The 27,359-nt window shown below is 34.3% G+C and overlaps 1 protein-coding gene and 1 long non-coding RNA gene across 3 annotated transcripts; one reads left to right on the top strand and one right to left on the bottom strand.

Annotated features, from left to right (window-relative positions):
* Positions 1-575: 575 nt before the first annotated feature.
* LOC127151964 (uncharacterized) lies at positions 576-16,489 on the bottom strand. Its single transcript, XR_007825010.1, has 3 exons — positions 16,274-16,489; positions 6,454-6,492; positions 576-1,155 (listed from the first exon to the last, which is right to left on the bottom strand). It is a non-coding gene; the product is annotated as an uncharacterized LOC127151964 (long non-coding RNA).
* Positions 3,892-22,904, top strand: si:ch211-178n15.1 (uncharacterized). Of its 2 annotated transcripts, none has more exons than XR_007825009.1 (3): positions 3,892-5,186; positions 9,036-9,692; positions 20,383-22,904. XR_007825009.1 is itself a non-coding variant. In XM_051092322.1 (3 exons), exons 1-3 carry the CDS (start codon positions 4,491-4,493, stop codon positions 20,387-20,389), a joined length of 1,230 nt encoding a protein of 409 aa, XP_050948279.1. In that variant the 5' UTR covers positions 3,895-4,490; the 3' UTR covers positions 20,390-22,904. The 2 variants fall into 2 exon arrangements, 1 of the variants encoding a protein (XP_050948279.1); XM_051092322.1 differs by having other exon boundaries at positions 3,895-5,186; positions 9,036-9,562.
* Positions 22,905-27,359: the final 4,455 nt, after the last annotated feature.

The following is a 27,359-nucleotide window of genomic DNA, read 5'->3' as shown; positions in this document are numbered from 1 at the left end:
TATAGTTAACTAAACCCAATTCTAAAACCATAAAACCATGTTACTAATTAAAGTTAACTGAAATAACACATACAAAAATGAAACTTATTTCTCATTTTCATTTAATTTAACAATCCACTAAAATACCTGAAACTAAAACTGAAATAAAAATGAATAAAAACTATATATTTAAAAATATATATAAAAAAATAACAATAATAATTGAAAAAAAAAGCATAACAATATAACTAACATTTTACAAAAAAATAAAAATAAAAATAGAATATTTTATTGATACTAAAATAACTCTACAATGAAAGCTGTTTGTCTAAGAAGTGATTTTTCTTTCAGGTTTTGTTATTCTTTTGGGTATATGTTTGGGAATTTTATCCACATAGTGATGGTGAAACCTACCCACGCACGCGCGCACACACACACACACACACACACAAACACTGTCAGGTGTGATATGTGTTTCTACAATCACACCGAGTTCCCTACAGGGCTCTTACAGCGATGTGCACAGGATTCCTATCAGAATTCGACCTCGGACACCATTTAAAATGATCGTAATGGTATCAAATGAGATCCTGCTGCCTGGAGGATTTTTCCTATCTTCGAGTCCAATTGGATGTCGTACCTTTATCAGATCTCTGTTGTATTGTATTGAAAACATGTCCTGCTACTCGACAGTTGAAATAAATCACACTTGGAGTTGATAGAACAGCTTTCACAAAGCATTCTGATGTCCTACAGTGGATTTGTATAAGATCGCTTTAGTTCTGGGTTACACTGGAAATTCCTTTAAGGTAAGAAATGATGATTAAACTCTAATAGGAGTCCCGTGCGCATTTTGACTGGGGCTTGAAGTGATTCTGATTGATTTCTCACATCATTCCATACTGAGATTTTCAAGTTTAGACAATGAGCGTAACGCGGTCCAGGAATGTGAATAAATGCTGACGCGCAGCGGTCGAGAAGCGCTCGGATTCATCTCTGTGGCTTTCACAGTTTATTGTCTGCAAACCGGCGTCAGCAAAAAGGAATCTGCTCATTTCTGAGGAGAAACGATACCTGCTCTCAGACGGCCAGAGGAAAATCTCATTTCTCAGATCTGACGCTGTTCAGATGTCGAGTTCACATTTCATTTTCTCAACTTTGCCACAGACGTTTCTCCTGAAATAAAAACAGAAGTAAAATTCAGTGAATGTGGAGAGCAGCTCAGATCACATTTAAGATTAATACTTATTAATGGCTTTGTTTATAAATCACTAACCCACAAATATGAGCAATTCTTGGCTTAAGCAAACACCACTGTAATTAATTCAAGATTTAAAAATAAATAAATAAAAATTCTAATAAAAATAATTTTGAATAAAAACAAACATAATTAGCAAATACTATGAATAAAGTGAAAAATAAAAAAAATAAAAATAAAAAATAAATAAATTAAAGCAAGAAATACCTTAGCAACTAGCTGGAAAAAAATATAAATAAGCATATATTATTTTTGGTTAACATTTCAAGTAACATTTCAATTTTTATGGTTTTAGTTTCAGTATGAATGGATTTGTTTAAATCACTAACCCACAAATATGAGCAATTCTTGAATTAGCCAACACCACTTACAAATGAATTCTATTTAATTCAAGATTTAAAAAAAAAACATTATTAAAAAAATATAATGAAAAAATATTTAGGATAAAAACAAACATAATTATTGGCTTAGCAAATACTATGAATAAAGTAAACTATATATAATTCAAGATTAAAGAAACAAAAATATTTAGTATTTTAGGATAAGAAAATACTTTAAAATAAGTTTTATACATATTTATTTTATAATAATACTAATAAAAATGTCACAAAATACGTATATACACATATAGATGTTTTTTATCCTAAACCGTATGAAAAACTATCTATAAACAATGACGTGATAATGTGCATTCAACAAGTGTTACTGTAGTATCACTGATATACTATTATATTTTTAAATTAATATTTTGAATTTTTTTTTATAAAAATTTATTTATAAATTATTTGAATTTAGGTTTGAGTAATTTAGTTTAAAATTTTTATTTTAGGTTGAGGTTATTTTTCACAGAAAATAAGAAAATAAAATAAGTAAATGAATATGAAAAAGTAAAATAAATAAAAAAATTTAAAATATTTTTTACAAATAATTAAAATGTAATAAATAACTAACAAATAATTAACATGTAATTTTAATTTTCCTAAATCATTTTGGTAAATTTAGGTTTGAGTAATTTTGTTTGAATTGTTTGCTACACACACATATATTATATAAGCAAAAACTTTTTGGATAAGCGATTAATCGTTGCCCAGCACTATACAAAATACATATATATATATATATATATACACGCATATAGAAATTTTTTATCCTAAACTTATTAAAAATAGGAATTAAGTAAAATATAAATATAAAGCTAGTAAAATATGGAAAACCTATATACTATGCAGTGTAAAGTGCATTCAACAAATGTTATTTTAGTATCATTGATATACTATTTTTTATAAATTTTTAATTAGCTTTTTTAAACTTTATATTATTTTAATATCTAAATTATTATATATTACGTTTTATTTTATTATTTTTTTAATTTTCATAATTCATTTTTAATTTTAATTTAGGTTTGAGTAATTGTTTTTTGTTTTAATTTTATTAGTTATTTATTTGAGGTTTACTTTACGGGGGAAAAACAAAAATAAAATGTAAATGAATATGAAAAAAATAATTACAAATAATTAAAATTTAATAAATAATTAACAAATAATTTTTTTCATAAATCATTTTAATTTTAAATTTAGATTTGAGTAATTTTGTTTTAATTTTTTTAAAATATATATTTTATTTTAAGCAAAAACTTTTATTTTGGATAAGCGATTAATCGTTGCCCAGCACTATACAAAATACATTTATATAGTTTTTTAACCTAAACTGTATGAAAAACATGAATTTTGTTGGTAAGAACATGGAAAACCTATAAAATATGCAGTGCAATTTTAATTTTTTAATGATTATATTATTTTTAATATATAAATAATTATATATTACATTTCATTTTATTATATATTTTTTAATTTTCATAAATCATTTTAATTTAGGTTTGAGTAATTTTGTTTTCTTTTTTTAGTTATTTTAGGTTGAGGTTAATTTTTGGTGGAAAATAAGAAAATAAAATAAGTAAATGAATATAAAAAAATAAAATAAATAAAAATAATTAAAAACAATTAATTAGAATTTAAAAAATACTACAAATAAAAAATAAGTTAAAAATAATTAATTACAATTTTTTAAAAAATAATTAACATTTCAAGTATTGAAAATTTTTTATGGTTTTAGTTTTAGTTAAATATAATTACCCTGCATTCAACTCATCAGAAGACACAAATCCTAACAAACATCACCAATACATGTGCGTCTCAGCACAGTTTGAGACATTTCTCAAGATCTTTCTTAAACCTCAAGAGCAGACACATGTAAGATCACCATGTTCTTTCTCCCAAGAGAAACATCTGAGAAACAAGAGACGTCGACCAAACTCTGTTTTCTCTCAGATGCTGCCTGTGAGAATGACCATAATAAAGGAGGTGTTGTTTGCGGTTCGTCTTTCCAGTGGAAAACCGAAAACCGAAAACCGAAAGCGTTTACTTGCAAATAAACGAGTGTAATTTAGCAAAATGCGAGCGCTCTATAAACACGCCGCGGTGTGTTTTTCATTAAACGTGTCACAAGATGTGAATCATGACAAACAGTGCCAGTATCTCAGCTGACTCACATAAACAAACGGGACGGCGGACGCGCACTCAATTCTTAGACTCACGTGGGCTTGGGGGAATCGAGTTATGCCGAAAATCCCCTTTTCTCTCTCTTATCCCCCCCTCCCCACCTCTCTCTCGCTCTGTTTCTGGCTCATGTTAGATCCTGTCTGCTTCAGCAACGTCCGAAACCCCACCTCCTCCTGTCTCTCTCTCCCTCTCTCTCCACCCCGTCTCAGGCGGCGTGGAATCCTGGCTGTGTTTAATTGCTGAGTGGCAAGATCTGAGGGAGAGATCGGGAGCCGCTGCGTCTGTCAACGCTTTACGAGCCCCAACCCCGGGAGAGACAGACAGGGAAGGTGTAGGAAGGAAGTGTTTGGAGTTTGGTAACGCGTGAGTTGGGGAATTTTTACGCAGTGGGGAGGTGAAGAAAGAGGTGAAACGCTGAAGTAAGACTTCAGAGTTGGAGGAAAAAAAGAGGGAGGGAAAGAAAAGAGGCCCACCGTTGGAGAAAGGGCAACGAGAGGGAAAAGTGGGAAAACAAGAGTAAGTTCGAAAAAGGAGGAAGGAAGGAAGGGGGAGGTGAGCGAAAAGTTAGAGAGGGAGAGAGAGAGCGACAGTCCAACGCAGTGAACGAGAGCAGACGCAGATGAGAAAAACAGACGCCGTGGATGGCCTGGGTGGAGAGAGAACCAGTTGTTTTCTAAGTCGCCTTTCAGACTGGAATGCACTCGGAGAATTCGAGATTCCCGACGCCTTACTGCCAACTTTGCTTGCGACGCACGCTGGGCCCCGCCGACGGACCATGCCCGCGTATGGAGTCTGGCGTAGCCCCGTTCCCCAAGGAGCTGGGGACGGAGCGAGCCGAGAGGATCGGAACGTCTCCGGCACAGCCGGTTTCCTCCGAGGAGATCCGGCATCCGTGCCACAGGTGGGACTCGCCGTGCGTTCGGGAGATCCGACGAGAGTGCGGATGCATCCAGCGGTGGTACTATCCGGAGTTAATGCATCCATTCAACGCCGACCGTGTTTTGAAGGTCAGAGGTCATCGCTGCTACTCATCCTATGTTCAGGAACGGGACAACGTTTGTCAGCCTGAATATAACGGACATTGCGAAAGGAGACGCGTCTCCTTTCGCCATCACGAGGAACGATCCGAGCACTGTAACGGGATGAGCTCTGGACAGCAGGCGGCTTTTTTCCCGACCGAGGTGCCCTCTAGCAAGCTGGGACGCTCCAGGTCACTGCAGGTGAACGGGACGCAGGCGGACGTAAGGACGTCTCGGGGAGACGCGGGTTTGGAGAAACACGGCAAGCGGAGGAACAGCCAGGGAACAGTACGGGAACAGATCAAACAAGTGGTCACGGAGCTCGAGGAAGTGCTGGGTGGTCTCAAACAGGTCCAGTTGGAGATGAAAGAGGTGAGGATAGAATAATAAACAGAGGAAGTGATGTTGATTGTACGATACAAGATCAAACATTTGGTCTTAAGTACAGCCAGAATAAAAATTCTGTCATTTACACACAAAACTTAAATTTGACTATATTTCTTAAAAAGAAAATTCTTTTTTTTTTTTTGACTGTTTTAAGAATAGTTCACCCTAAAATTAAAATGTTGTCTTCATTTACTCATATTAACTACACTACCAGTCAAACGTCTTTAAACAGGAAGATTCTTAATGCTTTTTCAAGACGTCTTTTCTGTTCACCAAGCCTGCATTAATTTGATCCAAAACAGTAAAATTTTGAAATATTTTTACTATTTAAAATAACTGTTTCTATTTGAGTATATTTTAATATGTAAAGTTGAATTTTCAAAGCTGAATCATCATTTTCAGCATCATTATTCCAGTCTTCAGTGTCACATGATCCTTCAGAAATCATTCTAATATGATTATTTGCTGTTCAAGAAACATTTTATTTTTATTATTAATATTTAAAACAGCTGAGTTATTTTTTTCAGACTTCTTTGATGAATAAAAATATTTTTAATACTTTTTTGGGGGAAAAAATTATAGAAACTAATACTTTTATTTAGCAAGGATGCTTTAAATTGATCAAAAGTGATCATAAAGATATTTATAATGTTACAAAATATTTCTATTTCAGATAAATGCTGTTCTTCTGAACTTATTATTCATCAAAGAAACCTGAAAAAAAGCTACTCAGCTGTTTTCAACATAATAATAGTAATAATAAATGTTTAGATGTTTAAACATTAGAATGATTTCTGAAGGATCATGTGACTGGAGTAATGATGCTAAAAATTCAGCTTTGAAATCACAGGAATAAATTTTATTTTAAAATATATTCAAATAGAATTTTTACTATTTTAAATAATAAAAATATTTCAAAATTTTACTGTTTTTGCTGTACTTTGGATCAAACAAATGCAGGCTTGGTGAGCGAAAGAGACTTCTTTAAAAACATTAAAAAAAAAATTGATTGGTACTATACATATTGCTGTTTTTCTTAAAGGGATATTTCACTCAAAAATTAAAATATGGTCATTATTTACTCATGAATGCATGAACAAAACTTTTTCCTAAAGGCATAGTTCATTCAAAAACTAAACTTCTGTCAACCTTTAGTTATTAATGCATGGACAAAAATGACAAATTGAACTATTTTTCTTTAAGAAACTAAATAAATAATTAATTTTTTACAAAAAATCTCCCATTTACTCACCATCATGTTGTTCCCAACCTGTTTGACCTTGTATTTTATCTGGAATAAAAAAGAAGACATTTTGAAAAAAAAATTAGTACCCAAACAACATTGGACCCATTGACTTACTTTATATGTACAAAAAAAAAAAAAAAACATTTCTTAGAATATTGTCTGTTTCACAGAAGTCTTACTAGTTTGGGATGACAAATGGCCAAATGAAACGCTGTAGTGACAGGCTACTATTTCTTCATTCTTCATGCATTCATACATAGTTAACATTCATATAACAAGATTTGTCACTGATTTGGGGTTCAGCATATTTGAGATGGGATTTTAATAAGCACAGAGACTGGATAAGATCAAAACTTCATTCTGTTTAGCCAGTGGAAACATAATATCTGTGTGTTCACAGCAAACATCTTTGTGATGAATCTATTCTGAAAACATCATCTCAAAGCCTTCACAACCCAAAACACACTTCTGCCAGAAATGCACTGTCAATTATGCTCAGAGCTGGAAATACTCCATTATTGTGAAAAGCAATATTGCATTTTCTGTAAGAGAAATAGCCAGCACAAAGGCCTGTTAAAAGAGAAAGAATCTTAAAATCAATACCTAAAGATAGCTCAATATGTGCAGACTGACATTAGCAATAATGGACTGTGCAGGACGAAAGACATTAATTGAATTATTTAGATACATTTCAATGGATGCATCAAGGCTCCCATTAGATGTAAATGACTGCAGCAGGAAATAAAGTCAGTAGATTACTGCATCACAGTGAAGGGAGCCAAAAACATTTTTTATGATATATTAATCCGATGATGTCCTGTGAAGATGTGTGTAGAACAAACTTTTCAATAGTTTCAAGCGGGTCAGTTTAATGAGTCACTATTAGTCAGTTATTGGTAGTCTGAAACACTGTGATGCTTTCAAAACATTGGCTTGACATGTCAACTTCTGACTCAGCCAATGACGCGAGTTTAGGAGCGGGACTATGGTTGATTAATAACAGACAACTTGTCTGGGAAACTTGTTTGGAAAACAGTCATTATATTTGTAAATAAGTTATGCTGCTAGTGAAGACATAACATAACATAAAACATATACTAGCAGTCAAAAGATTTAAAATGTTTTTTAAAGAAGTCTCTTCTGCTCACCAAGCCATAAAAAACAGTAAAATTATGAAATATTTTTACTATTCAAAGTAACTGTTTTCTATTTGAATATATTTTAAAATGTAATTTATTCCTGTGATTTCAAAGCTGGATTTTTAGCATCATTACTCCAGTCACATGATCCTTCAGAAATCATTCTAATATTCTGATTTGCTGCTCAGAAGCATATATTACTATTATTATGTTGAAAACAGCTGAGTAGAATTTTTTCAGGTTTCTTTGACGAATAGAAATTTCAGTAAATAACAGCATTTATCTGAAATAGAAATCCTTTGTAACATTATAAATGTCTTTATCATCACTTTTGATCAATTTAAAGCATCCTTGCTAAATAAAAGGATTAATTTCTATAATTTCTTTCCCCCAAAAAAACAAAAAATTATACTGACTCCAAGATTTTGAATAGTATAGTGTATAATGTTACAAAAGCTTTTTATTTCAGATAAATGCTGAACTTTGGATCTTTGTATTCATCGAAGAATCCTGAAAAAAATGTACTCAACTGTTTTAAATATTGATAAGAATAATACGTTTTCTTGAACGGCAAATCAGCATATTTGAATGATTTCTGAAAAATCATGTGACGCTGAAGACTGGAGTAATGATGCTGAAAATTCAGCTTTGATCACAGGAATAAATTACATTTTCAAATATATTCAAATAGAAACCAGTTATTTTAAATAGTAAAAATATTTCCAAATTTTACTGTTTTTGCTGTAATGCAGCCTTGATGAGCAGAGGAGACTTTTTTAAAAAAAAAAATATTAAAAATCTTATTGTTTAAAAACTTTTGACTGGTATATATATAAATATAAAATAAATATATATATATATATATATATATTTTTTTTTTTTTCATTAAAAAAAGAAAAAGAAATGATTTAGCCTTTTTACTCGCATGACTTTCTTTTTTTTTGTGGAACACAAAAATGTTTTACAGAATATTCATGCTGCTTTTCCCCCCATACAATTCATATTCATTAATTCAAATCACACTCTACTTGCTGAAAATCTTGCCTTCATGTTTAAAGAACAGGGGTTTCTTAAGGTTTCAAGTAATACTGTGCACCAAAAACTAAATCGATTTCATGGTTGGAAGCATGAAAACATACCTTATTTTGGTTTCAGTTTTTCCAATTATGTTAGTTTTTATTTTATTTCAGTTCACAAGAATGCATCATTTAGTTTCAGTTAACTCAGTATGATTGCAAAAACCATTGGGGCCAAACATGGTGCAACACATTTTGATGCACCATGTTTAAATATTTGAATGCAGTGGCAGAAAGGAAGGATTTCAGTGGATTACGTTTACAAAGAGTAATGCATGACAACTTCTGGCATGCAAAAAAAAAAAGTTAATTTTAAAACAACACAAGGGTGTGTAAATAATGACAGAATTTGTATTTTTTTCTGTCTGTGAAGGTCGTCCAACAGATCGACATTCTGACGTCCAACATTGACCTTGGTGAAGACGAACCAAGTTTATCCAACGGACTCTCCCAAGATGCCACCAAAAGCAGTCGGACTGGTGTTGTGGCACTGATCCACAATTCGAACAGCGAAGAGGACGTTACAACTTCCAATTCCTCTCTCATAAACAGCCCCGTCACTGTGGATTTAGCTCGCATTAACGGCCCTTCGCCGACGAGAACCCGCACAAGCCCGTCCCCTCCTGAGCAACGATCCGTTACTGTTGAGGATAAAGGCAAACGAGTTGTGAAACAGAGCTCAGAGACTCAAAGGACTCCAAGGACGGCCAATGGAAACTGCTTACCGCATCGAACGGCAAGAAAAGGGCAACTGGAAAACCACAAACCCCCTGTAGCTCCTGTAGTGTGCACTAACTCAAATAAAACCCACCGGCCTCCACCTTACCCTCAGAACGGACAGGTGAAGATGAGGACGCCACCCTATGCTGGAAAACATAAGATGCTCTCCTCCACCGTAGTGTAAGGACACAAAACTCGCTTTCATCATCAGCAAAGAGGACAACACACGCAAACACAGCACGCATACTCACAGATACATTGCACACATGCTTAATCGATTACCAAGTAACTCGTCCAAATGTTTCTCAGGGTAAGTGGACACTTCAAGTCCTTAGAAGAACGGTCAGCATGTGCTCGCTGTGTTTATGTTCATGCATGTGTTTATCTGCACTTATAAACTCAAAATATCAGGTATTTATATACTACCGTTCAAAAGTTTGGGGTAAGATTTGGAATGTTTTTGAGGGGAGACAGTTTTGCTGCACATATTTATGGATGACCGTTTCCGCCACGGAAAAAATAGGTTACTGCAATTAGTTATCTCACAATTCTGACATTTTTCTCAAAATTGCATGATACAAACTCGCAATTGCTAGTTATAAAGTCAGAATTGCAAGATATAAACTAGCAATTGAGAGAAAAAAGTCAGAATTGTGTGATATAGCTCACGATTCTGAGAAAATTTTAAGAACTGCGAGACAAACTCGCAATTACGAGAAAATTACGCAATTACGATCTCGTAATTCTGACTTTATATCTCGCAATTGCGAGTTATAAAGTCAGAACTGTGAAATATAAACTCGCAATTGGGAGAAAAAAGCAAGAATTGTGAGATAAAAAGTCACAATTGTGAGTTACAAAGTCAGAAATAAACGCAATTCTGAGAACATATCTTTTTTTTTTTCCTCCTCTGAAATGGAATTTATAACTTGCAACTGTGAGTTTATATCATAAAATTCTAACAATTCTGGCTTTATAACTCACAACTGTGACTTTTTATCTCACAATTCTGATTTTTTTCTCGCATTGCGAATCTAAATCCCGCAATTTTGACTTTCTAACTCACAATTGTGAGTTTACATCTCACAGTTCTGAGAAAAAAGTTAGAATTTTGCAAGATGTAAACTCGCAATTGCGAGGAAAAAGTTAGAATTGTGAAGAAAAAAAAAGTTGCCATTACCTTTTTAAATCATTTACATTTTTTATTAATTGGCGGAAATGGATTTCAGTACATATTCGATTGAAAACAATGTAAAAACAGTAATATTCTAAAATATTATTTAAATTTAAAATACCTGTTTTCTATAAGAAAATATTTTAAAATGTAATTTATTCCTTTGATGCAAAGCTGAATTTTCAGTCTTTAGAGTCACATGATCCTTCAGTAGATCAAACTATCAATATTGAAAACAGGATTTTTATATTTTGTGAAATTATAAATGCCTTTACTTTTACTTTTGATCAATTTAATGCATCCTTGTTAAATAAAAGTATTAATTCTTAACAAAAACATTGTACTGACCCCAAACTTTTCAACAGTAGTGTATTATCTCATTATTATCTCAGCTGTTTCTCCTAGATTAAAATGAGGTTAAATACAAACAGAATGGAAATGCAAGCTTTTCAGCTTGCTTCTCCTAAATAGTTTTAGAAGAACAACATTCTTTTGGATTTTAAAGAAATCTCAACATATCAAACATTTCTCAATTATCTGTCAACAATTATGTAATTTCTTTCAAATTCACATTAGGAGAAACATCTGAGACGACTCTGACCTTTGAAAGAGCAATTTCCGATGGGTTTATTTCCCAAAAGTGCTGAAACATGTGCCACATCCATGTGCCTTTCAGAAAAAATCCCACTCTCTATTACAACAAACACCATCGCCATGTGTTTTTTCTTAGTTATTATTTCCCAGAAAAGAAAAGCATGGTGGGGTCTGCCGACACTGAATCATTTCCTTAGAAATAGAGACCGAGCCATTTGTGATGAAGACAGTCTACACAATGACTCAGTGTTAACAAGGCTAACTATGCGTCATGAAAGATGTCTTCCATCTGTTCCGCAGGCTAACCAAGTGTCAATATACAGTACACTGCACTTGTTTCCTCAGATCATGCCAAGCTTTGTTGTTCGCCCTCTGGGCACAGGAATGGTGTTAAACGTTGCGTTTCTGTGCGTTTCAAAAGCCGTTCCCGCATGGTATTATCTCACATCTGACTTTGGGACAACTGTGCAGCTCTGTGTTGTTATCACACAGGAATTCAGGATAAAATCAGGAATGTTTGATAAACATTCTATAAATGAAACTTCTATTCAAGGCTGATCATATCAGGTCTTCTTTGGTGGTTGTCAAGGCACGTTAAAAGATCAAACAAGGATGGGATTTCTTGAAAAAACATCTAACGCTGCAGTAGACAAAATGCAGATAATATTATGACGTCCATCAATTAAATTAATTGAGTTATGCATGTCCTAAAGAGGTCCTTGAGAGGTGCTTGTCTGTGCAAACCCAGCAGTTTCCAGTGAACTGCTTTGTGGTTGCTAGGGTGTTTTCTGGGTGGATGCTTACAGGCTCAAAAGGGCCCACCCACAAGTCTCTATGATATTATCATGCCTATGCAACCTAGATACCATGGAAAAAGATACCTATACATAAAATTCACTGAAGTTTCCAGCTAAAATGAACACTAGTGGCAATAAACACTAGCAACATTTTCATCTTTTCGCATAAATTATTCATTAGAGGGGCAGATTATTTTTAATAAATAAAGATTTATTTTGTGCAGTTCTTAGCATAATATAATGTTCAAAACACTTGTTTGCAACAAATAATCAGATTTATATGTATGTCTTTTCTGAGTAAACTTGCTCAGTAGCTCACCTGGTACAATCGTTAAGTGCTCAGGTAAAAGCTTAAAGACTGTCAGAGACAAGCTACATTTTTTAATCACTCACATAGTTGGTAGCTATAACTATGGGTTATGATTTATTATACGGTTTAGTGTAGGTTGCATGTTATTTTCAAATGCGATAAAGCATTGATCTAGTGCCACTCGCCAGAGACTTTATTTATATGCAACAACTAGTGCATTAAAACACTGCCAAATTCATGTTCATGTGTTTTGGGGAAAACTGAACACGCGTTTAGTGCCGGACATTAGGCATTTCATTTAAGTGCAAAAACCAGCATTACCAGATTCACATTCATCTGTATCAGAGAAAACGGAACATGGTTTTACACCAGTCACCGGACATTTCATTTACATACAACATCAGCAAATTTACATTAATGTGTTTTGGAGAAAACTGAATGCACTTTTAGCGCCACTCATTGGACATTTTGTTTACGTGCAACAAACAACGTAGTAAAATTTTGCCATATTCACATTCATAACTTTCATAACATTCAAAACTGAATGCAAACTTGAGAGATGCTTGCCTGTGCAAAACTGTTGGCTGCTAGGGTCTATGATATTATCAAGTCTCTATGATATTATCATGCCTATCCAACCTAGGTTCATTGGAAAAAGTTGATATATATATATATATATATATATATGTCCTTTCTGAGTTAACTTGCTAAGTAGCTCACCTGGTACAATACTGCACATGCAATGTTGCCCAAAAAACAAAAAAAAAAAAAAAACGAGCCACGATAAAAGCTCAAAGACTGTAAAACTGAAGCTAAAATAGCATGCAAAACCATTTTTAATCTCACTTTTGCTTTTGTTAAACTATTGGTTAAGATTTTAAGCGTAGGTTACACATCTTTTCCAAACGCGATACAACATTGACCTAGCACCACTCACCGGAGACTTAATTTAATACAACAACCAATGCATTAAAACATTGCAAGATTAATGTTTGTGTGTTTTGGAGAAAACTGAACGCGCATTTAGTGCTGGACCTTTAATTTACGCATAACAAACAATGTAATAAATTGTCGCCAAATTTACTTTTCATTGGTATCACAGAAAACAAATCAGAGAAAACACATTTCGTGCTATACAATAACTAACATAACGCCAGATTCACATTAATGTGTTTTCAAGAAAATGTGCTTTTAGCGCCACTTATTGGACATTTTGTTTACGTACAACAAACAACATAATAAAATGTTGCCAGATTCAGATTCATAACTTTTGTAATGTTCAAAACTGAATGCACTTTTAGTGTCACTCTCTGGACGTTTAATTTTTCATTTAATTTACGTGCAGCAAGTGACATAATAAAACATTTTCAGATTCACTTTTATCAATATTAGAGAAAACTGAACACACTTTTAGTGTCATTCTTTGAACATTTTGCTTACGTACAACAACCAATGTAATAAAACATTGCCAGATTCAACTTAATTTGTTTTTGAAAAAACTGAACACACTTTTAGCATAAATCACTGGATGTTTCATTTACACACAGCAACCAACGTAACAAAACATCATCAGATTCCCATTTACTGATATCAGAGAAAAGTAAACGTTACAACCAAAATAAATTGTTGCCAGATTTACATTCATTAGTTTTGGAGAAAACTTAATGTGCTTTTGGTGCCACTCACTGGACATTTCACTTTGAATGTGTTGTAAAAAATTTAATAAATCTATTTCGCAGAGATATTTTTCCACTGAGCTTAGGTTGAAAATATGGCTCACATCCTTCCTTCAAAGGAAGTCAAAGTGATTTTCTTTGCCATTTTATCAGGTGAAAATCATATTTCTGATCACGAAAGTGCACAAACGCACACAATGAACTTTGAAACTTCTTAAAAAAAAACCCTGCCTTAGGAAGCACAACCAGTTAAACTAAGCCATTTAGCTGGAAGAGCTTGCATTTGACACTATTCCCTGACGTATTTGACATTCCTCTGGGGTTAAAGTTAAAATGGCAGATGTGATCTTTGTGTGTGCGGTTGAGAACAAAAGGAACTGATTCCTGCCTGCCGGGATGTGAAAGCAGTAGTTACGGTTTGGCAGTAGAGGGTCATTGTCCTCTAGTGGACGCTATGCGTCTCTGCACCGTAGATTTTTTTTTTTATAGTTTTCAGACCGGCCCTTCTGTCTGGTTTTCATTAGAAACCACTTGGCTTAAGGCCTGACCGAATGAGGCAAGCTCGTACAATATTTGTGATGGTCAAATAAACACAGGCATTTTCAGACATCATTTACGATGACGGCCACCCACTAGCTGGGAGGGCAACAACAGCTGGGCTCAACACAAACCAGGAAGTAGGTGCATAACAGACAGCGTCACCCAAACACAGCGGATGTTTTCAGAGACGTGTGTTTACAGAGAACGCCCACCGTTTGGTGCCTTCACTCTGGCTACTCGGCGTTGGTTTGGGAAAGCATGTCTTCATCGGCTGTAAAAAGCTTCCTCAAGGAGAACATTGTACTATAGTTACAAGTGCTTTTCATTTAAATTCCACTGACTAAAGCATAGGAAAGAGAAATCCCAAATAAGATCTCTTTAAGCACATCACTTGTTTCTCCTAGGCAAATGGAGAAGCGTTTACTTTTTACAATGGCTTGTTGTGTGTGAAATAATATTACTCAAACACAAGATAAATTTAATTTTCAACTGGACCAGAGACATTAACGTCATTAAGACATTAAAGTGCAACTTTAATAAAGTCACATCAGCTTTAATGTATTGTTCAAGCTAAAGCTATTTTAAGAACAATCATAAAATATAAATGTCCAGAAGACAGTTTTACTTTTGGGTAGGTGGATAATTACATCTGTCTGTGAGCACTCAGACTTCGGCTTTAACTTTCTGGGGTGGCAGACGATTTGGACAAATGAGGGATGGAGCAATCATACAGTATGACGGCATGAAGTCTGCTCACATTACAGCTTATTCTGGTCACCAATTAAACGCCTCCTTAGACAGGAAGAAAACGTCTGAATGATATGTAAAATGACCAACGTGTTTTTGTTTTTTTTTCCAAAGCACAATGTAAATAACTAAATAAATAATGGTACAGCAGTGAGGTTGAAATATGCATAAAAATGACATTGTTTTTTAAAAAGCACGCAATAATGTGTACAGATTACTTATTCCTGGAAGTCGCATAAAGTCAGTCAATCAGATTAGACATTACCAGAAATGTCTAAAAAATGACATGGACATTGGCTAAGCGTTTGGAAAATGTTCCATGCTTTCTTTCTGAATCTCAGTGGCTATTTCAACCTGGAGCCAGATATTACCTCAGATAAATAAATAAATAAATAAAATATAGCCCTGGTTTCACAGAGAGGTCTTAGACTACACCAGGATTAGGCCATAGTTCAATTAGGACACTTAAGTAATTTTTATAAGCATACCTTAGACAGGTGGTGTATATCTTGAGATAAAACAAAGGCACTGATATTTTAAGATCAGTCAGTGCAAATTTCTTTCAGTTGAAACAACTCGACTTACATTTTAGTCTGGGACTAGGTTTAAGCGTTGTCTGTGAAACCAAGGGATAGACTTTTATGTTGTTTCATCCAATGTAAGGTCTGTATTTCCAAGAAAATTTTAAGATTATAATATTATAATTATGATTTAACTGTCCTGTACTTCAAAAAAGTGGCAAAAATGCCAAAAAAATAGTTCTTGGTTAGAAGGGATTCATGCTGAACCCCACATTTTTTATTTGCTTAAAAATATAACACCCTAGCAACTGCATAGCAACGACCCAGATCCCTATAAATCACACAGTAAAATAAATAATCTTCAAATATGCTAAAGATGCTAAATCACAACCTCAGATGCCTTGTTTAGGCCTACATCTGGTGTTATGATTCGATCACAGATGAGACATTTCGCTGTCAAATAAATTTGAATTTTAATTAAAGCACAAACACCGTGGTTCCAGCGAAATATGTAGAGCATTTAATGGCTTACCTTTGTAAAGTGAACATCAGATATGATTTCAGTCATGCTGAAGCCTTGTGCTTGTATATTTATGCTTATCCAAATATTTTATTCAGACGGTTATTTTCCGTTAAGGCTCCACAAGTTGGCGGTAAATTTTAAATCGCTTGTTTAGCGCTCTGGGTGATTGACAGGCAAGTAGGCGGTGCTTCGCGACTTGCGACGCTTACATGCGTTTCTGATGTAATTACCGTGGTTTTACTATGGGGTTAGAATCGTTGCATAATTCCAAATAAATACATTATGATCCACAATTAAATGTAAAGCAATTGACAAAAACAAAGCATATTCACAAAATAAATAGAATGAGATCCACAAATAAATCTTAGAGTTCCACAAACATGAATTATATTCACAAGTAAAAAAATTAGAATTGCAAATAAAAAACATACTCACAAATATTTTTTTTATTTTACAAACACAACTTTGCCCGGCATTTATATGTGAATCGCGTACTGTGCATTTGTAGATCGCTGCGCGTATTTGTGGATTGCTTTCTGTGCATTTGTGGATCGCAGCGCATATTTGTGGATTGCTCTCTGTGCATTTGTAAATCGCTGCGCGTATTTGTGGATTTTGAAACATTTCAAGCGTCAAGACGCACACTGATCCACAAATGCATGGACTCCACCCACCTTCTACTTAAGCCAATCAGATACCGGGGCCACGTGGGGCTGACCAATCGTTGCATGTTCTCGCTCCAACCAGTCACGTTTTGCCTTACAATCAGTAACAGCCGTAATTCAGGACAATTAACCAGTCTCTTCAAAATGGACGACTAGGACAGTGGTGCTCATCACAGCATTATTGTAATAATGTCTAAAATAAAACAAGTAATGTTATGTGTAATGTAATCAGTGTTTCATGCATCACTAAGTCGATGTGTGTTTTGACCGTGAGTGTGTTTAGCAAACTGGTATTCTACGGTGACCGGGAGGGGAGGTCTTCGGTTCACTTAGTTTTGTCGTGGCCACGACATATAAACTCGTGAGAACGTGATAATATAACACAGCCACGAGATATTAATTTGTGGGAACGTTATATTATGTCGTGGCCACGAGACCGTTTTGTCGAGGTAACGATGTCGTGGCCTCGAGATGCTATGTTGAGGGAACGACTTCCATTTCTCGTGGCCACGTCTTATTATGATGAGGGAACGGCATATTTTTCTCATGCATAAACAAACCTTCGTGACCATAGCAACCTGGGATTATCAGAGTTGTTTAAAACATTTTTACTAACATGAAACATTTAATTTAATATTTGTATATTCTTCTTCTTCTTCTTCTTCTTCTTATTATTATTAATAAGAACGTTATGTAAGATCGAAATTAAGGGAAAATATAAAAATATAATAATAGGCTAATAATAATGATGTTGATGAAGATGATGGTGATAATAATGGCCTAATAATAATATACAAATATTTTGAAGACGATTGAGGGATGGGTAAAAATGTTTTCTTGTATGCCTATGTTACTTAGACTACTTTAGGTAACGTTTATTCATTATAAACTTAATATGAATGCTGTTTACATTGCGTGCAATATAATAATTTATATTATAAAACAATAAAAGAAATTATGAAATAATCTATAATAATTAATATAATAATTTATTAATTCAAAATAAAATAATAATGAATCCACCATCTCTGATAATCCCGGGTTGCAATGGTCACGCAGGTTTGTTTATGCAATAAACTGGTGTCCACAAGAAAAATATGTCGTTCCCTCAACATAAGTCGTGGCATAAGTATGTCGTTACCTCGACAAAACGTTCTCCTGCCCACGATGTAATATCACGTTCCCACAAATTAATATCTCGTGGCTGTGTTATATTATCACGTTCTCACGAGTTTATATGTCGTGGCCACGACAAAACTAAGTGAACCGAAGACCTCCCCTCCCGGTCACCGTAGAATACCAGTTTGCTAAACACACTCACGGTCAAAACACACATCGACTTAGTGATGCATGAAACACTGATTACATTACACATAACATTACTTGTTTTATTTTAGACATTATTACAATAATGCTGTGATGAGCACCACTGTCCTAGTCGTCCATTTTGAAGAGACTGGTTAATTGTCCTGAATTACGGCTGTTACTGATTGTAAGGCAAAACGTGACTGGTTGGAGCGAGAACATGCAACGATTGGTCAGCCCCACGTGGCCCCGGTATCTGATTGGCTTAAGTAGAAGGTGGGTGGAGTCCATGCATTTGTGGATCAGTGTGCGTCTTGACGCTTGAAATGTTTCAAAATCCACAAATACGCGCAGCGATTTACAAATGCACAGAGAGCAATCCACAAATATGCGCTGCGATCCACAAATGCACAGAAAGCAATCCACAAATACGCGCAGCGATCTACAAATGCACAGTACGCGATTCACATATAAATGCCGGGCAAAGTTGTGTTTGTAAAATAAAAAAAATATTTGTGAGTATGTTTTTTATTTGCAATTCTAATTTTTTTACTTGTGAATATAATTCATGTTTGTGGAACTCTAAGATTTATTTGTGGATCTCATTCTATTTATTTTGTGAATATGCTTTGTTTTTGTCAATTGCTTTACATTTAATTGTGGATCATAATGTATTTATTTGGAATTATGCAACGATTCTAACCCCATATTCTAACCCCATAGATATCGGTAGTCAGAAGAGAGAACAATGTCAAACATAGCCTTAACTAGTTTTTTGTAACCTGATGAAAAGGTGATATAATACAAAGTATAGTGTTATAAACGTACATACATATTTTTAAAAATCAAAATATAAAAAACTTTAAAGGATTTATGATGATGATGACCGTTGAAACGCTTCATCACAGGCTTTTGAAAAGGGTCCACTGAAGAAAGCATAACGGTCAATTTAGGTCAGGTGTGCCTTGATAACCAATCACGTTACAGTAAACTAAATCCTACCTGTTGCAAAAACTCCGTGATTTCTCCTATAAAACCACATTTTTTCGGAGTGATCTAAAAATAATTTAATCTATAACTAATTTTATAATGGCAAACAAGTTGAAGATTAGCTAATAGGTTGTAGATTCATTAAATGATAAACTGTTTTCTCACAAAAGCTGTTTATTCAGTGTAGTGAAGTCTCTTTTTCATTGACATCAATTGTAGCAGCGTTAGCATTAGCCGTTACACTTTTAGCTGTTGGCTAAAGGTTGCAGGCTTGCCTTCCAGAAGCTTTTTTGTTTATCACAACAGACAAAATTCACAAGTGCACAGAATTCACGCGTCTGATTGGCTAGTGCGTTCATAAGCTCAACAGAAACGCGTGTGATTGGTCAGAAGACTCAGTGCTGCAAAAAACAACACCTACATTTTATTTAATTATGCAGGGGCAATTTTTGCCCCTTTATCTTGAATTTTTGGGGCATTCTGTTAATTCTGGTAGCATTTTTCTCACAAGTCTCATTAATTTCTGACCCTGTGATTGGAACAGCAATATTTCATTATTCCGTAAACTGAGTAGTCGTGTAGTCATGTCCAAACCAGAGTGCGTTCAGTCAGTCTTCTCTGTCTCCGCAGCTATTAAAAGTGTTTCCAATCAACAGCCTGGCATCTACTCTATAGAGTCACCATAAAGACAGCACACTGCCGCATTAGGAAACTCATGTCCAATCAGATCTGTTGTCCTCAACGCCGAGCCAAGCTGAGCGTATAAATTAGAGTAATAAATCAAGCTGATAAGCGAGAACAATCTTGGCATTAGAACACGGGAGGCTAAATTGCGTTACATTATTTTAGCACATAAATAGTGAGCCAGTCAGGTTTGTAAAAGCAGCAGCTATGCCAAGGACAAGTCAGAGATAGAGAAGCACCTAGCGTTGTATCGTCATGCTCATCTTCCGCAATTATTGCTGATTAGGTCTTTTTAAATGTTTGTCGGCGGCTTTTCTCAGATCTGGGCTCGGCTCCAATGCTTGCTTATAAGCATCGATCAACACATTTTGAAAGGGACATTTGTCTAATGAAGATGCCCGTAGCTTGTGACCCTGTCTGTGATGGGCGAGATACGAGAGTGCACTATGTAATCAAAGTCTTTTTATTACACAGGGACTGATGCCACACAACCCAGCTGACTCACACCGGAGGACAGAGAATCCCAGGCCGAGGGGCAGTGACTGTATTTCCCATGGAAAACTCCAGAGCATCTCAAAGCCCTCTTTCTCTCTCACACCCTGCTGAAAAAAAATAGTTTGGACCAACTTAAAGTCACCATGAAATGTCAATCACAGCTCAGTTTGCTTATATAACCTGACGTATTTCTGATTGAAATTCAGAGAGGAAATTGTGAGTCATGTCGGAGGGGGCGGGGTCAAAAAGCAATAGGGATTTGTGATGTCAGCTGTAAAGGAAAGTCGTTTCAGAGGCGGAGCAAGTTGCTGAAGGATTTTGAAAACGAGCATTTAGAAAAAAATAGGAATAATGTGCATCAAGGAATTTTAAACAAATAGGAAAGTGTATTAAGAAAGTAAACAAAGTCAGTTGGAGTTCAAGGGAAAACAACATCCAAATTTGAGTTTGGTGACCATGTAAAAGTTGAGCTTTTCTTAGGTAAATATATGCATTTTAATGTACCGCCTTTTTTTCTCCAGGAAATTGGTCCAAAATATTGGCTCTAAAGCAACATTCTAAAAACCACTCAGAACACCACAGCAACCACATAGCAACATTCTAAAAAGCCACTCACAATGTAACACCTTAGCAACCACAAAGCAACATTCTAAAAAAAAAAAACACTCAGAACACCATAGCAACATTCTAAAACGCCACTCACAATGTAACACCTTAGCAACTGCATTCCAAAACTCACGTTTTTAAAGTTAAATTATTAAATGTTTTGCCCAGTAAAATGATCTCTAGAATGAAAACAGCCCTAATCCTAAATTCTAAACAGCACGTGCCTCTGTAACCAGCAATAGCAAGTTGCAAATGACGTCTTTGTGTTTTGTCTGTTTTTATTTATTTATTTCCTTTTCTAAGCAGTTAGTAGGAAGTGACTGGAATTTATTCATTTTTAAAGTGTTTAAAAATGGCTGTGACATAAACTAAAGACTGTTGGGTGTTTTATAAAAGGGATCTAGTACCTATTTTAATAAGAAATACGTCAAACTAAGCTCATCAAACCATTTCATGGGACTTTAACTGGTTTCGATAGACGCTGCTGGTGTGTTACAGGCACAAGCGGGTAAAACAGGTTGTTTTTTAAGGTAAACCAGTGTAATAGGATTTAAAAATGTCTTAAAACATACATTATACTTGTTATTTAGGCTGACTGAACTAGATTAGCTGGTTATTTCAGCAGGGTCTCTCTGCACTGTGTAAACCTTTTGGAACAAGCTGTCCTTCTTAACTAACCTGTGACCTGATATTTGCGTGTTTCTCCTTTAAAGGAGCACAACCGAGGAATAAGCTGCTTTAGATTGGAAATGTACGACTTTATAACAGGGCCTTGAGCTCTCAGATATATGCAAACTGTTGCCAGCGCTCGCGTAGATCTGAAAGGCTGTGACTACCCAGCTAACGAAAATACACTCTAAGAATATATTTCTTGCTAACCAGTTTTAGGGGAAGTTACTTTGAAAAGTAATGCATTACATTATTGCCTTACTACATAAAAAAGTAGGTAATTGCATTACTTAGCTACTTTTTATGGAACGTAGGCTAATGCAGTGATACTTTTGTGTTACTTTTTGTCACCTGGGCAGGGCTTATTTGATTTTTAATAACAAAAAAGTAACTTGCTTTACTTATTTAAAAAAGTATATCAAATATTTCATTTTAAAGTAATGTTTTAAAGTAGTTTTAAAGTTTACTTTATTAGTTACTTGAAAAAGTAATCTGATTATTTGTAATGCATTATCCCAGAGTACTATTTCAATGTATAAACCATTTAATTATGCGAATGTTACATTGAAACATTCCATTTTAGAATTTTGAATGTTTTCTGAACATTCCGAGACAAACAGTAACATTTAAAACACACTACAAGTACATCCAAATAAGATGTTTCAGAAATAAATGAGTAAAAACCATATAACATTACTGGACAAACGTTTGTTCGTAACTTTGAAAGAACCTTATCACAACATTCCTTGTTAGCTGGGTAGTCATTTGAAATGCCTAAAAAGAGGAAGTGTTTTCGTAATATTTGTATTACTGCTATTATTATACAGACCAAAGATTGAAATGATTTTTGTTCAGGGAGGCTGAAGGATCTATAATTATGTTAAGCTAAGCTAATGAACATTAACATTGCCTCAAAGGCAGCTCGTAAAACCACTTTAGAAAGGTATACAGCTAATATCTGCTAGAAACAGAGTTTATACTCCTGGATTAAAGTGGAGGGATCTTAACACAGTATTGCAGCTGTGGACTGGAATTATTTAATCAGTATTTAAAGCCAGTATAAGCCATCTTTATAGACTGTTGCAATCATGTAGTGGCATTTTCACTCTGTGGCCAATAGAGGGCGCTTCAGACCACAGAACGACAGAAAGGTGACGCCAATGACACGTGAATGTCTTATAAATGTGTACAGCTCACATGAAATAAAACATTAAGTGTTTAAATTATATTCTCAGTGACTTCTGCTTTTTATAAATAAAATGAATTTATAATTTCTAAACATCTCTGATTTTTTAAATAGGAATGGTATGATTACTGAAGGATCATGTGATACTGAAGACTAGAGTAATGATGCCGAAAATTCAGCTTTGAATCACAGGAATAAATTACGCTTTACAATATTTTCAAATAGAAATCTGTTATTTTAAATTGTAATAATATTTAGTAATTTTTCAATTTTTAATAAAATAAATGCAGCCTTAACAAAAGACAGTGTATATACTAATACTGTTGACCTTTTAATTTTTTTTTACAGCAGTATGGTTTGGGCCTTTTTCTCACATTCAGTGTTTGCAAATGACAGTATTCCTCCAGTCTGACTAATATTTGCACTATAATTTAGAGCTCTGTATGGGACGGTATTGACAGCGTCTGTGTCCCTGTTTATTTAAATCTTGTCTGAGACTTTCCTCACTTCTCTCTGAGGGGCCTCTTCACATCCCAGCATGCATCTGTTCGGGGGCGAAGGTCTTATGTCTCTATTTAACATTATTAAGAGATATATGCATAGTAAAACAAAAATCAAATTGCTTTGTATGTCATTCAGCATCTGAAAGCCCATCAGAGAACATGCCGATTTATTTTGCATTTTCACATTTTCATGAAAATGTACCAAACTCCCCACAAATGCTCATAACTCTAATCCATAATTAAAATTTAATTCGCCTGGAATATATTTAAATTGTAAAAATATATTTAATTTGTAAATTCACACTTCTATTTAAAAAAAAAAGTAAATAAATAAAAATATTTTTTTAAATAATTAATTAATGGGAAAATGTGCTTAATTGCCCTGAAAAACACTGTCATTAATTTTTTTGTGTCATGCATCTTTTTTTTTTATTTATCATATAAATTTTCCTAAGCCCACACGCAAAACTAATTTATTGCAGCATGTAATGTTCTTAAAATAGTCATCTTATTAATCACAGTTCACTGGTTTTTAGCACTTAAAAGCATCTGATGTCTCGGAGTCTACGTCATGACGCAGGAACCTCTGATTCCTCTAGTCAAACTCAATCTGCTGGACTCCAGGCGGAGTGCACAAATATTGAGCGTGGGTGACTCATTCAGTGACCCGTCTCTTCTCCCGTCTGGCCCCTGACAGACAAATGGTGTGCAGGTTAACCGGGTGTGTTCCTCGTGACTAGCCGCTAAGTGACTGCGGGTTAGCCGAGCGCACAAGGTCAGTCAAACACAGTCATTATTCTTGGCCCGAACCGCCGACTAAACGACGCAGATGAATCTTGGACGCATTTCTTCTACTCAAACATAAAGACAAGCAAGAATGCCTTAAAATATGAAAAATTGCTGCAGTAATTCAAAATCACTTGTGTTTTTGTTTCTTTTAACTACTTAAAACGTCTACACAGCTGATGAGAAGCAGCCCAGAAGAAGGTTAAGAGGAAATGGAGCAAATTTCCTACCAAGAAAAGAAACCAATAAAAACAAGGCAAAAATACTGAGAGAGATACTTCATTTTTGCAGGGTATGAAACATGAATTTAAAGGAACAGTTCATGCAAAAATTAAAATGTTGTCATCACTTATGCACCTTAAATTGTTCCAAGCCGGTATGAGTTTCTTTCTTCTGTTGAACACAAAAGTTGATGACCTAACAGTAGATGGTTCCCACTGTCTTCCATAGTATTTTTTTCCCTACTGTGGAAGTCAATGGCTACCGTCAACTGTTTAAGTGATTTTATGATTAAAATGAAAACAAAACAAATAGAAAAATGATCTAAATTCAAAGTGAATACACATTTGTTCTTCTTTTAAGCATGAACTCACTTACTTTCTCACTTAATGTAATGCATCTCAAGTAAATTAATCTTAATTTTAAGTCTTAGACATTATATTTCCACCCATGAGCCTGAAAAATCGTAGCCGTAAACAAACTTTTAATAAGCATTTAAAGGTTAGGCAATTACTGCACTGATCCATAATTATCTGTGATAATTTATCATAATAATGCAGGCTTTTTGAGGATGTAATGATGTTTGAATGTGGTTCCTGTCTGGGTAAAAATGGCACGGCCGTCCTGTGGCGCGTCAGACAGTGACTCTGACCAAAAACAACACGTAAAAATAAATCTCCATTCAAACAGCAACCGTTCAACACCATTTGCACTAAACAAGGAACCTGGCATCCAAAAATAATGTGAACCTGTGAGCACTTATGAATTATTGCAGCCTTCAAATTAAGTCAAGAATAAGTTAAGAAAGTTGTCTCTTTTCCTAGCAGAAAATACGCAAAAGCGAGAAAAATCACAGTTGTGCCGGATATTTCTCCTGAAAAAAGACCCTACCCATCTAACAGGGAACGGAACAGAATATCCTGGTTCAGTGGTGGTTCTCTCAAAGTTCTGAACAAACTGGTCTTATTTAAATGTTCTCAAAAACATTTATACAACATTCATAGAATGTTTTTTCCTGAAACCTCCTATTTATTTATTTAACATTTTTAAATGTTACATTTTGTTTTGGAATGTTCAGAGAACATTCAGAAGTAACATTCCCATAATATTTGAAAAATGCTAAAAATGGAATGTTCCCTTAAAGTTTACATAACAAAGAAAAATGTTTTTGAAACATTTAAGAGACTAAACTTTTGGAATGTTCAGAGGACATTCAGAAATAATGCTTTCATAACTTAATGGGAACATTAGCAAAAGTTGTGTTTTTAGAACACATTTAAACTATAAAGTTAGTTTATCCCAAACTTAAAATTCATTATCATTACCATTTCAAGTTGTTTCAAACCTGTATGAGTTTCTTTCTTCCGTTGAACACAAAAAAAGATATTCTGAAGAACGTTGGTGACCGAACAGCTGGTGGTAGCCACTGAGATTCACAGTATGGAAAGAATATTATGAAAGTAAATGGGTACCATCAATTGTTTGGCCACCAAGATTCCTCAAAATATCTTCTATATTGGTGTAGATGCTAACAGTTATGGTTTTTTGTGTGAACGGGCCTTTACTGTGTGATTAATGACACATCCGTCTGTTTTGACTCTTCTGAGACAATGATACTTGAATCATAACTGAGAGCAAACTAAATACCTCAAATTGATGGAGGATTAAAGGAGAATGAAAAAGAGGGAAAATTGAGTGGATGGATGAAAGGCAGTTGATGAAAGGGTTTGTTAGATGACAGAGACGTGTTAAGTGTCACACAGAGCAGCTACACAGAGACCGAACTCAACACTGACAGAAATGTGAAAGAAAGTTGGAAAATGATGTGAAGAGCTCTCTCTGCCTCTATGTGTTGCTAAGCTAACACTTTGATTTGATTTGAATGTAATGAGCATAAAATACACAAATATTGATTATAAATTATATATATATTTGATTAAAAATAGATAAATATACATAAATACATCTATGTGAATATATTTTAAAACATAATTTATTGCTGTGAACAAAGCTGTATTTTCAGCATCATTACTCCAGTCTTCAGTGTCATGATCCTTCAGAAATAATTTTGATATGCTGATTTGCTGCTTATGAAACATTGCTTATTATTATCAATGTTGAAAAACAGTTGTGCTGCCCAATATTTTTGTGAAAACTGTGATACTTTTTCTTTTTCAGGATTCTTTGATGAATAAAAAATTGAAAAGAACATTTTTTATCTGAAATACTAATCATCGGTAATCTTAGAATTGTCACTTTTAATCAGTTTAATTCATCTTTATTGCCCTTTCACACCAAGAACGATAACTGTAATGATACATTAGCGTCCACACCAACGCACAATAACATTCTGTTTCTTCTTATTCTTCAACATGGAAGTAAGTCTATGGGCAAAACTTCCGGTTCATTAGAGTAACAACGTGCAGTAAACGTTAAACTCGTTGCACTTCAAACCAATGTGTTCATAATTAAGACAGTACATTAAAATAATACAGTAATAGACACTAATTTGCAATATCAGTTTTGTACTAAAAATAGCTGGACGCAGTTGAGACCTGAAGCCACACCCATAACTAACAAAGAAATTCAATTTACTACCTATTACATTGTGTTTTATTAACGTCTACACCAACCCCAACCCTAAACCTACACTGTAAAAAACAGTTTGTTGACTGTCAACTTAAAATTTTTACTTATTCAACTTGAAATGTTAAATTATACAAAGTGACAACTTAGATATTTGAATTGAATCAACTTAAAATTTTAAGGCGGCTGGGTTACTTACCCATCTGTTAAGTTTAGCAAACACAAATATCTAAGTTGTTACTTAGTACAACTTAACATTTCAATTTGAATAAACATTTTAGTTGACTGAACTTAAAATTTTAAGGCAGCAGGGTAACAAATTATTTTAAGCTGACTCAACAAATTGTGTTTTATTTTTTACAGTGTAGCGCTTACTATAATACAAAAACAGTATTATTGTT

The sequence above is a fragment of the Labeo rohita genome, chromosome 2, assembly GCF_022985175.1.
Source record: "Labeo rohita strain BAU-BD-2019 chromosome 2, IGBB_LRoh.1.0, whole genome shotgun sequence".
In the NCBI taxonomy this organism is placed as follows: Eukaryota; Metazoa; Chordata; class Actinopteri; order Cypriniformes; family Cyprinidae; genus Labeo; species Labeo rohita.
The sequence above is the reverse complement of the archived record's forward strand: the minus strand, read 5'-3'. Positions and strand labels throughout refer to the sequence as shown.

What these genes read in the sequence shown, in the direction of transcription:
- si:ch211-178n15.1 (XM_051092322.1), top strand. Translation starts at nt 4,491, where the DNA reads ATGCACTCGGAGAATTCGAGATTCCCGACGCCTTACTGCCAACTTTGC. An exon ending in TCCAGTTGGAGATGAAAGAG is followed by an intron (nt 5,187 to 9,035) that starts GTGAGGATAGAA and finishes CTGTCTGTGAAG; the next exon opens with GTCGTCCAACAGATCGACAT.